Source organism: Podarcis liolepis (assembly GCF_965112155.1).
Source record: "Podarcis liolepis genome assembly, chromosome: 15".
Classification (NCBI taxonomy): Eukaryota; Metazoa; Chordata; class Lepidosauria; order Squamata; family Lacertidae; genus Podarcis; species Podarcis liolepis.
In genome coordinates this window covers 12,649,611-12,666,609 of record NC_139566.1, presented here as the reverse complement: position 1 = coordinate 12,666,609, position 16,999 = coordinate 12,649,611, and the positions used below count along the sequence as shown (strand labels likewise).

General features: G+C 46.4%; 2 protein-coding genes across 5 annotated transcripts; one reads left to right on the top strand and one right to left on the bottom strand.

Annotated features, from left to right (window-relative positions):
• Positions 1 to 3,994: 3,994 nt before the first annotated feature.
• On the top strand, positions 3,995 to 6,940 carry CSKMT (citrate synthase lysine methyltransferase). 2 transcript variants are annotated; one of them, XM_083477657.1, is made up of 2 exons: positions 3,995 to 4,215; positions 5,985 to 6,940. In XM_083477657.1, the coding sequence occupies exons 1-2, from the start codon at positions 4,107 to 4,109 to the stop codon at positions 6,650 to 6,652; spliced, it is 777 nt and encodes a 258-aa protein (XP_083333783.1). In that variant the 5' UTR covers positions 3,995 to 4,106; the 3' UTR covers positions 6,653 to 6,940. The 2 variants fall into 2 exon arrangements, with proteins under 2 accessions (XP_083333783.1, XP_083333784.1); XM_083477658.1 differs by having other exon boundaries at positions 4,109 to 4,215; positions 5,901 to 6,940.
• A 138-nt stretch (positions 6,941 to 7,078) lies between these two features.
• Positions 7,079 to 15,860, bottom strand: LOC310694525 (uncharacterized protein). 3 transcript variants are annotated; one of them, XM_083477662.1, is made up of 3 exons: positions 11,016 to 12,127; positions 9,240 to 9,654; positions 7,079 to 8,624 (listed from the first exon to the last, which is right to left on the bottom strand). In XM_083477662.1, exons 1-3 carry the CDS (start codon positions 11,307 to 11,309, stop codon positions 8,581 to 8,583), a joined length of 753 nt encoding a protein of 250 aa, XP_083333788.1. In that variant the 5' UTR covers positions 11,310 to 12,127; the 3' UTR covers positions 7,079 to 8,580. The 3 variants fall into 3 exon arrangements, with proteins under 3 accessions (XP_083333788.1, XP_083333789.1, XP_083333787.1); XM_083477663.1 differs by lacking the exon at positions 7,079 to 8,624 and adding an exon at positions 15,733 to 15,860 and having other exon boundaries at positions 8,998 to 9,654; positions 11,016 to 11,274; XM_083477661.1 differs by lacking the exon at positions 7,079 to 8,624 and adding an exon at positions 13,327 to 13,481 and having other exon boundaries at positions 8,998 to 9,654; positions 11,016 to 12,702.
• Positions 15,861 to 16,999: the final 1,139 nt, after the last annotated feature.

Sequence of the window (16,999 nt, the reverse complement as noted above, 5' to 3'; positions counted from 1 at the left end):
CGAAGCAAGCCCATAGGAAATTTGTTTTGCGAAGCACCTCCAAAACGGAAAACTCTTTCGTCTAGCAGGTTTTCCGTCTTGCGAGGCATTCATCTTGCGGGGCACCACTGTACAATCATCCCTGACCACTGGTGTTGCTAGCTAGGAGACCCAAGGTTGGGAAACTTCTCTAGAATATGTGGACAGCCAATGAAGCTGAATGATGTAGGTGGTGAAGAAAAAGCCGCTGTGCTCTCCTCGTTTGGGCCTCAAAAATCTCTTGGAGGTGTTCAGCACCTATCACGATATTGTGAGTTTTGGCAGACACAGCCCTAAGTATGCTGATGGTGTTTTATCAGCAGGCTCGAGAACGAACTTGCTCATTTAGATACCTGGGTGTACAGTGGTACCTCAGGTTACAAACACTTTGGGTTACAGACTCCGCTAACCCAGAAGTAGTACCTCGGGTTAAGAACTTTACCTCAGGGTGAGAACAGAAATTCGTGCCAGCAGCAGCGGGAGGCCCCATTAACTGAAGTACCTCAGATTAAGAACAGTCCTCCAGAACAAATAAAGTTCGTAACCAGAGGTACCGCTGTACTGTCTTGGTCATAATGGCGCCAGTGAGAGTCAAAGCACAGAAAAGCATTGGGGCATTGATGCGAAATTTTGTCAACCGTAAGGGAGAGGGCAGCTGATTACAACCAAATATCTTCAGGGAAGGTTTAAAGCGCTTACCCAAATGCTCTATGGTGTTGAAAACTCAGGTTCTGATTCAAACTCCATTAAAGTTTTGGAAACCAGTATGTTTCACACACACCCCACTAGCAATACTCTACTATCAGAAGTAACAGCAGCTCTTATTCATACAGAATACAGATGGTCAACAATTAAAGGCAAGAGTGGACTGAGCTCAGCTAAAGTATATATTTTTTAATTTGCTACTGTGCCTACTGAGAGTTTTCCTGCACTGTGCTATATGGAATTGGACGGTAGCAAGTTTGAAAAACCGCTTGTCAAGATGTTTTAGACCAGGCACGTCCAACAGGTAGATCGTGATCTACCAGTACATCACTGGACATCCGTGGTAGATCAGTGGCTCCCTGCAAAGAAGCTGAACAACTTTGGCTCTCCTAAAAGAAGCTCAACATTTTTGCCCTGCACCCCCCCCAAAATGGGACTTCCCTCTCTAAAAAAGGTCAGCAACTGACCTGAACCCAAAAAAACAGGGCTTTCCTTCCTACAAAATGCTCAACAACTTTGACATGAACCCCCCAAAAGGGGGGTAGATCACTGCCAGTTTATAACTCTTGTGAGTAGATCGCAGTCTCGGGAGTTGGCCACCCCTGTTTTATTATTAACCAGATTTTTGCCTTGGTATCCACTCTTGAGAACACAGCATTTTAGAGCTAGTTACCTGACCAAACTTACCAGCTTCCTTTAGAAATGTCTTTATTGAATTAGGCATCACTTTATAAACACAACTGCAGTCTTTGATGACCACTGTTGTCCCCTAGGCAGACAGCCTTGGTATTTGTGGCCAACTTTAGGTGGAAGACATCACTCGTTTGTTAGCCTGTTCCTCATATAGAGACCCAAGAGGTCACTTTCTGAAACCATTGTTGACGCAAGCAAGCAGGTACACCCTGATAGAAATGGTCTAGTTTCTTTTTAATGAGGACGATAGCTTTGTCACACACAGAGTGGCTCCCTATGCACTGGCTTCAAAAAAGGAAAGAAAAGGGGAAAGGTGGAGGAGGATGAATAATAATAATAATAATAATAATAATAATAATAATAATAATAATAATAATAATTTATTTCTACCCTGCCCATCTGGCTGGGTTTCCCCAGCCACTGTGGGCGGCTTTCAACAGAACATTAGAAACAGAACATTAGATAAAATAGCTATAAATCCAGCTGAAAGGCTGGATTTGAGTTTATTGGTGTCCTCTCAAATCATGGATGTTGGCTCATTGGGGATGTAAGCTCTGTACTGTCTTATTTTATTGGTACTGTTGCTGTGGGTTTGACATTGCTTTGGGCTAGAACGATAAACTTCTATATAAAAATCCTGCTAAGTCTTAAGCTATTTTACCACCAACCATGCCTTTCCATTGCTTTTATGGGCTTACACAAATTACATCCTTCCAACCCTGTCTCAAATATATTTGCTATTTCTTTTAATTGTGCTTGAAGCATAATGAGTTAATTTGAGGGCGGATATATCTCCAATTTTTAAATGAAAGAAAACAAATATAAATGAAAAGGTGTTCTTAATAATTCGGTACGCTTGTGCATTTCACGATGAAATCAAAGTTGAAAGGGTAAAAGCAAGTAAATCTGGTAAACTTAAAAGGATCTGGATTTGCCGGTAAATTGTTCCTAAGGCTACGTGTCACCAGATAGATTGTCGGCAGTCATTAAGTGCTGGAAATTCCTTTTACAGCTTTTCAAGTTAGAAGCTCTCAACAGAAAAGGAAACTATCAAAGGGAAAGATTTGGAACCTCTGCCGGCAAGCAACGAATTAATAGTTTCACAGTGCCTGCTGGGTAAATGGGTGGGTCTATGCAAATTTAGCACCAATCGCCATCGGAGTAACCAGGCAGATGGCTGAGAAATTGATAAAATCGAAAGAATAATATAGTTTTGAGGTTAAATTGTCGATCTAGAAGGTGCTGAGTTGGAAATGTTGTCGGAGTGTATTTTGTGGAATTGGAAACGGTGTTGACTCTGATGGTGCAGTGAGAGCTATGCGGCGCCATGTACCCACCATCACCAAAAAAGCCATCGGAAAAGGAGACGTGCGTAATTTTTGTATCCTTTGGTATCGCTTCTCGGCCTTTTGGCTAAGATCAAGTGTAGTATCTGTTCTTATCAGTTTAATATCTGATATGTCCTCTATTTGAGGACTATATATTAAATGGATTTTTGGAATTGGGAGATGGAATAGGGGCTTGCTCCGTCCACTCCATGCATCGACCTGGTATTGCAGTACCTCCAGGAACGGTGCACCTCCCTTTGGGGGGAATATTGCTGGTGCAAAAAATAGATTAAGCTTTAATTCCTTGTAGTTTTATCTTCAGCTATAGCTCAGCTTTTTTTCTCAATGATCTGTGTAAGCTCGGTTTGATTTCCTATGTCTCAAGAAAATACACCCGTTAATAATTATATTTGTTTACTCGTAAAGGTTGGAAGGAGACTCCTGCGGTCATCTTCTAGCCCAACCGCCTCCGATGCAGGACTTTTTTGCCCAAGGGGGCCGGCGGCTCTTGAACTCACAATCCGGAAGCTGAGTCTCATGCTACACGGACTGAGCTATCCCAGCATGCTCATTCATATATTCATAAAAACAAAGGGCTTCGACCCCATTAGAATGTTTGAAGCTTTGGGAATTAAGATCCTATATGGAGCTTAAAGGTGAACCGTCTCTGCAACGTGGACGTGCCACATAAGACCCATTCTGCAATTTTTAATAACTCAAGTCTCTTAGGATGGCAGCACAAGTACCCTTTGGAACTCCCTGCCGATTGATATCATGCCTTCACTTTGCTCTTTCCCCTGCTGGCTAAAAATATTTTTGTTCCTGCAAGCGTGGGCAAGTTTTTATACAGTGGATGCGAGTTTTAATTATTTTTAGTCGGTTGTTATTTTAACGTTTCAAAAGTCTTGAACACTAGACCTTGAGGGGTTTAGTGGTATATAAATTTTATGAACTAAAAATAAATAAATTCGAGGAAGAATCGCAACAGCACCGCAGCCCCATAAACACTAACAAGCAACCTTGGCAAAACCCAAACAACAAAGAAAGCCATACAAACCCACCCAATTAGCAGATAACGACAACCTCATCAATCCCCTTCCCTAGATCGCATCGGTGGGTTCATGCTCCCTCCAAGCGTTACTCAATATTTCTCCTCCCACGTTGCAGCGCAGCAGCGGAACACATCGGGGAAATGGTGGCAAAAGTTTGACCTGCTTTTGCAAGTTGACCCAGATGCCGCTTGTTTCTTGCTGCTGCTGAGGCTGCCGATGCGGCTTTGCAGAGATCGGCCACTTCCTCCTTGTGCTCTAGAGTCTAGACCTCCTTAGCTCCTCCTTCCCCCTTCCTCCCGCCCCCCTGAAGATGGCAGCAGCAGCAGCAGCAGCGAGCTGCCTGAAAGGTCCTCGGGGTGTTTTCAGGACGCTGGTGCGCTCCTCGCTTTCTTCTGCCTCTTCCTCTTCCTCTTGGTCAGGTGGGTGCCTCTCACGCCAAGGACAAAAAGGGAGAGCAGGGAGCTTTTGCACAATTGAGGTTTGCAAAAAGGCTCCTTCCAAGCGTTCATCCTGATCTGCTTGCATCAAAGCTTAGGCGGCGGCTGGGCTCTGGATTTGGAGATTTATTAAATGGTGGTGCTGCTTGTTCAAATGAATGCAAAGGCGCCATACATCTGAAGCGCATGTGCTCCTCAAAGATTTCTGGGAGCTGTAGTTCGTTAAAGGGGTGCCAGGAATTGTAGTGGTGTGAGGGGTAAGCTGCAGTTTCCCAGGGTTCTTTGAGGGAAGGTGAGGGCTTTAAATGTATACACAACCGCAGACCGAGGGTAAAGAGTCTTATGCTGTTTGTCTGCATTTTTTACGTGTGTGTGTACACACATACACACACACACACGATTGGTCTGAGAGCATCAGGTGCAATAAGCTAAGCAGTTTTGTGCTTCATCAGTCCTTGGATGAGAGATCATGTAATGTAAGAGCAGGATTTAAGTATAAGTGATCATTCCCCCCCCCAAATAATTTTTTAAAAAAGAATATAACCAATATTTTTTCCCTTCTCCTCCGATGGTGTTTGTGCATTGGCAAATCTCACAGTTTGCCTTGAGCATGCTGCTTCCTTCCTCTTGATTCTTGGTGATCCCATTTTTGCTGCACAACACCTGTGTTCATGATTGGAAGGAATAGAGGGTTGGACTAGATGTTCCTCAGGGTCCCTCCCCACTCTGATTCCCCCACTCTGATTTTGAATTATGCTTTGGGAAAATGGATACCCCAAGGGAGTCCCACAGAAGGGCAAAATCCGCCTTTTAAGGCACTGAGGGCCACTCCCAACAACCTGTCTGATGCTTACACATGATGATTTGTGCTTATCATGACTGTGTCGCGGCAATTGTATGCAATTCAGCTTTCAATACAGTTTGAGCCTGCAAAAGTCCTGGGGCAGCCACACTGCTTCTTCCCAAATCGGCGCATAATGCTGCAACCTTCTGCTTGAATCCTGTAACTTTTTATATCACAGATCTTCTGGTTTATTTTTGTCCTGCAATGATGATGATGATGATGATTTTCTCCAATTATAAAACAAATGAGAACATAACAAACACGATTAGGGAATGTACATCAAATAATAAATTTGAATATACATCAAATAATAAATGTCCTGCTTTTGTGACAGGGGGGTTGGACTAGATGATCCTTGGGGGTACCTTCCAACTAAGATTCTAAGTCACAAAAAAGGGCTGGTTAATGCCAAGGGAGTAAACCACCTTGGATTTAACTTCTGAGTAAATGTGCTTAGGACTGCGCTCTGGAGAATACCCTGTGTGTTTAGTTTTATTTTTTTATTTTTAAATTTTCAATGCAAAATTACAACAAAAATTACAAACACTGAATCCAAAATAAAAGAGTACAAACAAGAAAAAAACACAAGAGAAAAAAGAACACAAGAAAAACAAAAAAATCTACAAAGAAAACCATATCGTCATTCTAATTATTATGTACATATACACATATCGACTTCCTTCGTTCTAAGACCTCGAAATTTTTACTCTTTCTAAATTGTTGTGTCTAATGTCGATTACTTTTTGCACCATTTTTCTCTTTCTTTAACCCTGCAAAGCTTCGTTCGTTACATGTGTTTAGTTTTAAATTTTTGTGGGGTCAGAGAAAGGCAAGGCGAGCTGAGGTCCAGCAAATGTGTGGCCTCGCAGTTGACACGCGGCCCATTCTGCCTCCATCCATCTTCCAGATGATCTCCTTCGGCAAATGGACCGGCGTGACGCCTGGGACCGCTTCTACACCGCTAAGGAGAAAGGAGCTTCGCGTCCTGGCCACTTTGACTGGTTCTTTTCCTACGAAGATGTCTCGGGGTTCCTGCTCTCCTTCCTTCAGAGCTCGCCGGCCGGCCGGACCCAAATACTAGACGTCGGCTGCGGCACATCCGCTTTAAGTCTGGGGCTCTTTCGAGACTCGCCCCGGCAACTTCACATCTCGTGTTTGGATTTCTCTCCTCCAGCCATTGACTCACTGCAACAGCTGGTGAGGGAGAGCCCCCCACCGGGGCACCCTCTTTCCGAACTGCGCTGCTACCTGGCCGATGCCACTGCCTTGACCAACACCTTTCAGGAGGGATCGTTCCACCTCATACTCGACAAGGGGACCTGTGATACGCTGCTACGATGCCCCCAGGGCCCGGGCAGAGCCAAGACGTTGGTGTCAGAGTGCCTGAGGGTGCTGAGGCCCACAGGGAACCTACTTCAGTTTTCCGATGAGGATCCGGACGCCAGGGTGCCGTTTTTGGAACAGGCAGGGGTGGTGAAAGTTACCGTGAAGGAAATTGCGCATATCGGCGGCATCTGTTACTATGCTTACATACTAAGCCCAGACTCTTCAGGGACCAGTGGAGCTGTCAAATAGAAGAGGGACCGAAAAACTGTATCCTATGAGGTGAAGTAAAACCTTCGAGGCCAGCTGGGGTTTAGAAATTGGGTGCTAGCTAATGCTCTTCAAGCAATCGATCATGTAGTGTGGCAGCATCTGCTCTCTGGAACTCCCTGCCACTTGATCTTAAGCAGGCGCCTCTGTTGTGCTTGTTTTGGCGTCTGCTAAAAACTTTTCTGTGTAAGCAAGCCTACCCAGGGAAGAAAGCGCTGGAGGCAGAAAACAACAGGAATGGCAAAAGGGAATGACAATGAGCCGGTTTGAGAGTTATTCTCATTTATTACATTTCTCACCCACCCTTCACCATCAGGTTCCAGGGCGGGTTACAACAGTTTAAAAATACGTTATTTTAAAATAAGTTAAAACAGATGACAGTTGAGAGAATAGGGTGGGTTCTAAGATATACATACCAGTATATCTGAGGTGTCAAAGAGGTTAATCTTCGGCATATGACAAAAATTACATAATGCAGGTGCCATATACAACTCTGAAGAGAGAAATTTCACAATAGAGGGGCTGCCACGGAGAACGCCCTCGCCCAGGCCTCCACCACCCCAAATTTGTGAGGGTGGTGGAACTACCAACAGGCCCCCTCTGCCAATCCTAACACTTGAGAGGCAGCCATTCAGATACCGGTTATTTGGGGCCTAAGTAATTGAGAACTCCAGACCTTAACCCGGCTGCTGCATTTTGGACCATTTGAAGTTTCCAAATTATCTTCAAGGGCAGCCCCGCATGCAGTGTGTTGCAGTAATCCAGCTGGAAGTTACCAGAGTGCGGAATACAGTGGCCAAGTCATTTCTGTCCAAAAGCTGGCGAACCAGCTGATGCTCAAAATAAGCATCTGAGGCTTCAGTGACAGGGCTGGATCCAGGAGGTACCCTCAAGCTACAGACCTGCTCCTTCCAGCTGCATGTATATAGATTTAGCCGCAGGCAAAAAACCAAGGATGGAGAACCCCTTTCAATTTGAGGGCCACGTTCTCTTTTAGACAGCCTTTTGGGGGCCTATGGGGGGGAATGTGTGTGTTTGAGGAGCAGAGGTGACTGGAAAGAATCCCAAGGGCCAGACAGAACTTTGGCTTGAGATGTGAAGGCCTGGGGGGGGGGTGTTTCTTTAAAAAAATTATTATTCCATGTTTTTTTCTCCCAAGCCTTCACATTTCTAGACCTAGAGAGTCACATTTGCCTCTCCCGCCCCAGTTTAAGCCAAGAGCTAAATGGAAAAGGAGGTGGCACTGTGTAGGAATTGTGGGAAGGCGCTTCAGGCCTAATCCTCTGACAGACGCTCATCCCGGTTGATAGAATGACACTGAAGTCACCATTGCCATGTTCATCTTCAGGCCCCTTTGCCTGGGAAAGTGGGAAGTGACAGAGACAGGATGTCTGTGTTACTGTGTTCCGTGAAGTGGGACTATTGTGCTTTTTCTCTTTGCTGTCTGATGCTAGAGAGAGAGGGGGGGAGCCGTGTTGCAGTGCTCCGCGTGTGTTTATGTGTAAATAAAGTAGATTAGCCCAAATGCTGAGTTGCTGAGGTCTGTAACGCAAGCTGCAAAGACTCTGCGGATCCCTAAGTGTGCTGATGTCTGTTGGCATCGGTCGCTGTGATGTTTGGGCTGAAGAAAGCTCCTGAAGCTCCTGAACGATCGACCAGGAGGGAGAGAACATGCTAGTCTGGCATGTGTCTCTGCCAGGGTCCTACTCGAGTGTAGGACGAGCTCCTGACATCTGCTACCCCTCTGAGAGACACCTCGAAACAAAACAGCGAGATGCTACTTTTGCTTCTTTCCAAGGCGATGCCCCAGAGTCCCTTTCCAAGACGTTGCCAAGTCGTGATTAGACGTGGGTGGCGTTGGGAAGGTACTGTTTCTGTCCATCTGTCCCAGGGAAACATTGGTCAGAATGTTACAGAAGCACCTCCTCCACGTCGCTGTCGAAAGACGACAATCCTTGGGAAACAAGAATAGAGGGGAGGAGGTTACAGGGGGACCTGGATAACCTGAAAATCTCTCGCAAAGGATTCTGGGCCGTATTCACTCAGTAAAGTGTGGCATACTAGGGTGCTGTTTTTCTAGAAAAAGAGGTGCCAGAACTCACCATGAACATTATTATTATTATTATTATTATTATTATTATTATTATGCCACCCTTCATCAAAAGATCTGATGGCAGTTCACAAGAATGAAATACAAGCTAAAACATAAGTAAATAATTAAACCAAAACAACAAAAATAACACTACAGTGGTTCCTCCGGTTAAGTACTTAATTTGTTCTGGAGGTCCGTTCTTAACCTGAAGCACCACATTAGCTAATGGGGCCTCCTGCTACTGCCGTGCCGCCGAAGCACAATTTCTGTTCTCATCCTGAAGCAAAGTTCTTAACCCAAGGTACTATTTCTGGGTTAGTGGAGTCTGTAACCTGAAGCGTATGTAACCCGAGGTACCACTGTAATGGCGCCCACCTGAGAGGTGCCAGAACTGAGTTCCAGCAAGTTCTGGCTGAAAAAAGCCTCACCCACAGATCAAGTTGAGATTTGGGGGGTGGGCACTAGTAGGACACTCACCTGCCCCCAAGTCCTCCTCGCCGTCAGCAAAGAGCTCGTCTTGCTCAGCCTCCTCCAGCAACGTGAAGTCGGGGGGCCACCGCAGCTCCCCGCTTTCCACATCGCCCCCTTCGATGGGTTCCACTACAATGGAGGGCAGGCGAGCCTTCCCGGACCACGTCTCCACATAGCGCTCCTCTTCATACAGCCTCCGGGAGGCTGGCCCCTTGAAGACGCTCTCACACAGTTCCTCACATGGCGATTCCGGGCACTGGCCCCCGCAAGGGGCTGGCCGGACGCACATCTCCTCGCAGGGCAGCTCAAGGGGGTCCCTGGACATTTCCTCGTAGGTCTCGCCAGGGAGGTCGCCGCATGACTCCGAGGGGGAGCCGCGGAAGGGATCTGCCCCCAGGCCCTGGGGAGGGCTTAGGAAGAGCTGGAGAGAGAAGTGCAGAAGAAGTTTTAACCCAAATTAAAGAACGGAAGGCCTTTTCACACGCTGATGATTTTTTAAATTCAGGACTTAGAGAGAGGCTGGTGCTGGGCACCCTGTGTTTAATTAAAGCGCAGGATTTCCCCCCTAAGAATCCTGGGAACGGTAGTTCGGCAAGGGTGCGGGGAATAATAGGGGCAAAACTGCAGCTCCCAGAATTCTTTGGGGGAAGTCACATGCTTTAAATGTGTGGTGTGCATGCAGCCACGGTGGGATTTACAAGTTACGGGGGGGGGGGGTTTGATTTCAAGCAGCTTATTGATGGTCAGAGCAAGTTTGACAATGCAGGGGTAGGCAAACTAAGGCCCAGCGGCTGGGGCCTGCCCAATCACCTTCTCAATCCAGCACGGACGGTCCGGGAATCAGCGTGTTTTTACATGAGTAGAATGTGTGGTGAGATGCGGTGGCATCTCTGGGTTATTTGTGGGGCATAGGAATTCGTTCATCCCCCCCACCCCCGCAAAAAATATAGTCCGGCCCCCCACAAGGTCTGAGGGACAGTAGACCGGCCCCCTGCTGAAAAGGTTTGCTGACCCCCCTGCCCTAGAGGAATGGGTGGGTTCTCCCTCCAGGGGAAGCCAGACAACCACCTGCTGGGCTGCTCTAGCTCACCTGTGGGGAATCTGTAGCCCTCTAGATGTTGTTGGACTACAACTCCCTTCATCTCTGACCACTGGACATGCTGGCAAGGGGCCGATGGGAGTTGGAGTCCGAAAACCTCACTGGACTCCAACTCCCATCATCCCTGACCATCAGCTATGCCAGCTGCAACTTAGCTGACCTCCAACTTTACAATGCTGCAGTTAGTAAATTGTGATAAGGTTTATGTTGTTCACGTCATCTTCAAAATAAAAAAGTTCCTTCCAGTAGCACCTTAAAGACTAACTAAGTTAGTTCTTGGTATGAGCTTTCGTGTGCATGCACACTTCTTCAGACACGGCTACCTATCTGTAACGTCATCTTCAGTTTGCCATTTCCTTTTCTGGTAAATAAAACTCTTCTGATAACTAAAACTTGTTTGGGGGGGGGGAAGACTCCAATTGCAGTAGACAAAGCAGCTGAGCTCACACAGAGACTCTGCTTTGAGCTAGCAGTTCAACTCCTGCAAAGCTTGCATTTGGATGTCCCAGTTGCCAAGACCCTAGTGAACAGGGAACGTCATTGAGGACATTCACTGGCTTTCTGGTTCATGCTTTACACACTGGATGAGAAGGATAAGGGAAGTTCCTCAACTTGCATAGGAGGGAATCATATTATCTGAAGATGGAGGTGGACAACAGCTCGAAAGAGCGTTCCCGTCCTACCTGGGTGTTCAAACAAGGCTCTCGGTGGGAACTGTCCTCCCTGGCTGAGATCCACTGCATCTCCTGATCAGTGTTTGGACCAGGCTCACCACTCATGGCAGGATCCAGACCTCCTGTAGACATCTGGCACGCAGCACACGTTTCGCCCTGGGTGTCGGGGCCCTCACATCCCCTCATCATTTCAGTCATGACTGCATCTGGGAGCAGGCTGTCTCGAGAGATCCAGAGAGACTCAGGCCCCTTCCAGCTTTTGAGGTCCCTATCCATCACAAAATAATAATAATGAATACACATGAAAGCAAAACAAGATCTGAGGGGACGCAGTCACCACAGCCTAATCTTGTGTCATCAGAACCAACAGCTTTGCAAGCATTTGAAACTCTTTTAATACGACAAGAATTATGGCAGCAGTCCTTTGTCAAGGGTGCAGAGAGATGTTGGGAAACCCCTCACAGAACTACAGTTCCCAAAGAGGTATAACAATCAATATCTTTTCACGGGGAACTTGTAGTTCTGTGGGAGGAAGAGAGAGGTCTCTGAGCAACTTTCAGCAACCTTAACACATACCCTCCAACATTAATCCGATAAAAAATAGGGATGTCTGAAGGAAAAGCAGCACATTCTGAGATCAAATCAGAAACCAGAATGGCTTCTGAAAATCCACAACTGTCCCTGGAAAACAGGGACACTTGGAGGGTCTGTAATAACAAACAATGGCTCCCCCCCTTTTTTCTTAGGGGGAAGCCATGATTGTTTCATGTTTTGCTTTGAATGTGTGGTGTGCGTGCGGCCTCAGAATCGTGTCCCTCTCTGATAGCGGAGAGCTCAGGGTGCGGCCGCTTAAGAAGGATTAGGGTCTGAGTGCCCTGACTCTGGCCTGGGATCTCACGGAAGCGCTAAAGCGCTTTGTCCTCGTGGCCAGATAATCCTTCAGCCATAAGATATGCCCACATATCCCATCACTGCATGTGGAGCAAAGGGTCTGTGGTGACGTGACCCTGGCTGCATAGCCAGCCTGCTCCCTCCCTCTGAGAAGAGCAGGCCCACATGGAACATGCTGCGTGAAGGGGTTGTTATAGCAATTCTAAGGTCTTAGAGAGAGCTAGAGAGAGAGAGAGAGAGAGAGAGAATAAATGTTCATAAATGTACAAGGCAAACACACATGCATAAGTATAGTGTCTGAAATAGTACAGGAGAGTGTGATAGGAATTTTGAGGTCTTAGATATATGTTAAATGTTCATAAGTGTACCAACCAAGCACGTACATAGATCAGCACAGGAAGACCGACCTGGAACCATTTTGGTTCCCAACCTGACCAAATGTTTTCTCTGCAAGGTCAAAGGAAAATGGAAAAGCCTCCCCATTGTCTTTTCCTTCACAAATCCTGTCTTAAGGGCACATTTGGCTCAGGAACTAAGTGTTTATCATTACAAAAGAATGGCCAGGCTCCCCAGGCAATCCAATCAAGTGACCATTAAACAGGTAACCTGGCAGACAGGAGGTAAACAAAGCACTCAGATTTCTGCTGTAGACCACCCTTTCTGTGATGTAGGTATGATGTATGGGGGTGTCTTGAGCTACACCCCTTCTGTGATGTATGTATGATGTTTCTGGGGGTGGTCTTGATCTACAGGGTGGCATTTTCAAAAGTCTATATAAGGGCTTGCACACCATTGTTCTGGGTTCCTTTGTAGCCTTATTGGAGTTCACTGATTGGGTCTGCGTTGCTCCGGGACAGGAGGAAGGAAGTCAAAATGACACCGAATTGGTTCAAAGAAAGAGTTTATTCTGCTCTCCGGATAGCAGAAGGCACTTGCGTGATTAGTCCACAGCAAGTCCAAAGAAATGACAAGTTTCATGCAGTATTTATATCCTCCAGGCACCCTCTCCCTCCTTCCAACCACGTCAGCCTATGTATGCAGGTTGACATCACATATGTTCCTGCTCTGGTACTCTCAACCATAAAAGCGATTTCCTTCCTGCACTCCTGACCATAAAAGGATATTCCTGTTCCTACTCCTATCTTGGAGCAAAAGGTCACTACTTCCGAGAACATGCTCTGGCGTTAGTCCCAGACTTGGGTCTCCCCGTCATTTGTGGTCAGAACATAAGATATGTCTGTGTCTGTTCTACTGGTAAAGTCAAGGCCAGTCTTGCTGTCAAACTGATAAGGGAGAGAGCTGTGTTCTTGTTTTGCATTTGTTCAACGGCTCAAGTTTATGCATTTTAGCTAAGGAGAAATGGGGATTTTGGTGCAGTTTAAAAATGCCTGCACAGTCAGTTTTGGGTTTGGGAAACCCATTCCTTCACCTTCTCCCTCCTGCGTGTGGTGAGTGAGGACCCTGTTGCAACAGATCAATAAAGATCAGGCTTACTAACTGCTTTGCTTCTCAATATTCTCTGGTTGGCCTCTGTTATTTTCTCCTACCAATAGGGAACCTACATAAGGACTCTATATGGGTTCTTGGATACCCCATAATGGGGAAAAGACAAATTTTTGTTTACAACAAGAGCAATCCTGAAACCACTTTGACTCTCCCAAATTGACCTCAAATATTTCTCTGCAAGGAGGAAGGAAATGGGAAAAACTTTCCAATTGTCTTTGGACTGTAGGGGCTTACACCTCCCTGTAAATACAGTCTGGCAAGTATCTGATTCAGGAAGTATTTACCATCTCCAAGGAATGGCCAGGCTACCCAGAAAAGGCAATCAGATAAGGCCTTATCAGGTATCCTGGCAGACAGGAGAGAAGCAACACACTCACATTTTTGCTGGGGACCACCTCTTTCTGTGATGTATGTATGATATTTTTTTTGGGGGGGGGGGAGTCTTGAGCTACAGGGTGGGCAATTTCAAAAGTCTATATAAGAGCTTGCACACCAATGTTCTGGGTTCCTCTCCTCCATCTCTGCATGGGGGGAGTGGGGGACCTTGTTGCAGCAGTTTAATAGAGATCAGGCTTATTAGCTGCTTTGCTTCTCAATATTCTCTGGTTGGGCTCTTGTTATTTTCTCCTACCGACAGAGAACCTACGGGCTCTTGGGTATCCCCTAAGGGAAAAAGGAGCAGTTTTTTCTTATAACAGGGTGTTACTGTGGCAAAAATATTCCAGCTGGGGGAGCCTTCTCTCCCTGGAACTGAAATATTATCCTCCTCTGAAGCATGGCAGACTCATTAAATGCAGAGTCTTACAACCCCTGAAGCAACCCTAAACTCCAAGGGATTTGCAGCAACGTCAAAGTTGGGCTGGTCAGAATCTGAGGTCGCATCTTCACCACATGTTGAAAACGCTCCTATGCTGCTTTAAGCAGTCGTGGCTTCCCGCAAAGGATCCTGGGAACTGTCATTTGCGAAGGGGTGCTGAGAGGAGACCCCTCACAGAGCTATAGTTCCCAGCACCCGTAACAAGCTACAACTCCCGAGATTATTAGAGGGAAGGCACAAAGTGGTAGAGATGTGATTTAAATGGAGAGTGTGGATGTGAGCGCTCTCAAGAGAAGCTGTTTGGGAACTTGGCCACGCTAAAAAGCAAGCAAGCAAACAAAGAAACAAACATGTTCTTGACATGCAGAAATTAAAGAGGTGAAGCTCCTCCTCCCCACCTCAAATATTTTGTCTCTATCCTGAATAAAAGCTTCACTCTTCTTAAAAATATTTCTGGTGCACAAGGCACAGAGGGGAAAGTTGCAACTGCAGAATGTGTAGTATACCATACTGAAGTCCTCATTTACTAGCATGTTGAAATTGGGTCTGGGAATTAACAGGTAGCTGGTGTAACTAAAGAGGCTACACATTCCTTGCCAGAACTGACCCTTCAACCTATTTATCTATGGTTGATATGTCAGTGTAGATAATAACTGAGTTAGATGGACTGAGCTAAAAGGGAGTTTCACATGTTCCTATATTTTATTTTCAACACCTGCTAAAAGCATTCATCTTTGAAGAAGCCTTTCCCAGTCTGCACCTATACTGGCTCCCCCACTCCCGTATTTCTTAATTGTTTTATTACTTCTTGGTTGCCACCCTGGGCCTGGATATAAACTTAATAAAATGAAATAAATCAGCTCTGCCTTCAGAACTATGAGGAACCATGGAATCTTACTTTATTTGGGAGGGGGGAACCATGGATCAGTGGTTCCCTGTTTTGCATGCAGAAGGCCCCTGATCATAGCTGTCAACTTACAGATTTGAAAATAAGGGACCAGCAGCCTTGAAAATAAGGGATCAGCAGTCAAAATAAGGGATCAACAATTACTTTGATAAAATACATATTTTGTTGCGTGCAAATGGCTTTAGATACCTATTAGGTCCATAAATTACCATATAGCATATATTCAACACAAAAAACAGCAACAATTTGTTGTTGACAAAGGACAGCTGGACATAGAAAGGGCCCCATTACCTTCAGTGGCTTATTTAAGAGACATCATCAATAAGGGACAGCAGCGGGACATGGCGCTGGGATAAGGGACTGTCCCGCCAAATAAGGGACGCTTGACAGCTATGCCCAGGTTGGGCTGGGAAGAAGAGATTCCCCTCTGAAACCCTGAAGAGCTGCTGCCAGTCCGTGCAGGCAATACTGAAGTAGATGGAGTGACAGCCTGACTCAGCCTAAGGCAGCTTCCTCTGTTCCTATAGGAACTCCTTGAAAACAAGGCAGGTGCAGTTGGGAATCCACCAAGAGGAACTCTCCACCCCTCCCCTTCAGTTTCTCACCTTTTCCTGGAAATCGGTCCTGTGGGATCTTGGGTGGATCCTCTTCCAATTCCCAGGGCTCACCTTCTTCCGGCAGAAGGGGAAATATCCTCTTCCTTGTCTGGTGGAATTGGTGGGACAAAAGAGGGTGTTCGCTTCCCCAGGCTCTGGACAGAATAACAGAGCAATGGGGGGGGGGAGGAGAAGGAGGGGCTTCCAGATCCAGGGGGTGAGGTCACCCCGGGACACTGGCCATCCATCTCTATTCCCTGGATATTAATCGCCCTCTGAGATCATGGAAACTCAAAGCACAGCTAATGAGCTCAAGGCAGAGATTGTCACAGGGCTAGTGCGAAGGGTGGGGAATGCCTTACTTAAAGCAGACAGTGGTGGTGCCTGTCCTTTGTGTATGCCTCATCGCAAATATCAAGGTGTAAGTGGGTTGCCAACTGATGGGACAAACCCAGCTGGGCCTGCACCTCTGCTTTTAATAGTGGCTTGACCCTCAAGTGAGACTTCTGGGTTTTTAAATAATAATAATAATAATGGGGACGCGGGTGGCGCTGTGGGTAAAACCTAGGATTTGCCGATCGCATGGTCGGCGGTTTGAATCCCTGCGGCGGGGTGAGCTCCCGTCGTTCGGTCCCAGCTCCTGCCCACCTAGCAGTTCGAAAGCACGTCTAAGTGCAAGTAGATAAATAGGGACCGCTTTACAGCGGGAAGGTAAACGGTGTTTCCGTGTGCTGCTCTGGTTCGCCAGAAGCGGCTTAGTCATGCTGGCCACGTGACCCGGAAGTGTCTTCAGACGGCGATGGCTCACGGCCTCTTAAGCGAGATGAGCACGTAACCCCAGAGTCGGACACGACTGGCCCGTACGGGCAGGGGTACCTTTACCTTATAATAATAATAATAATAATACATTTTTGTATCTAACCTTTCTGATGCATGTGGATCGCTGAAGGAGGCATCCATTGATTTAAAAAAGGCAACCTCACAATAAAGTCGCAGCATCAGTAAATTACAGTGGTACCTCAGGTTACAGACGCTTCAGGTTACAGACTCCGCTAAACCAGAAATAGTACCTCGGGTTAAGAACTTTGCTTCAGGATGAGAACAGAAATCATGTGGCGGCGGTAGCAGGAAGCCCCATAAGCTAAAGTGGTGCTTCAGGTTAAGAACAGTTTCAGGTTAAGAACGGACCTCCAGAACGAATTAAGTTCTTAACCCGAGGTACCACTGTACGGTGGAAGAAGGTACAAGAGATGAAAAACGATATTCAGATCAGAAT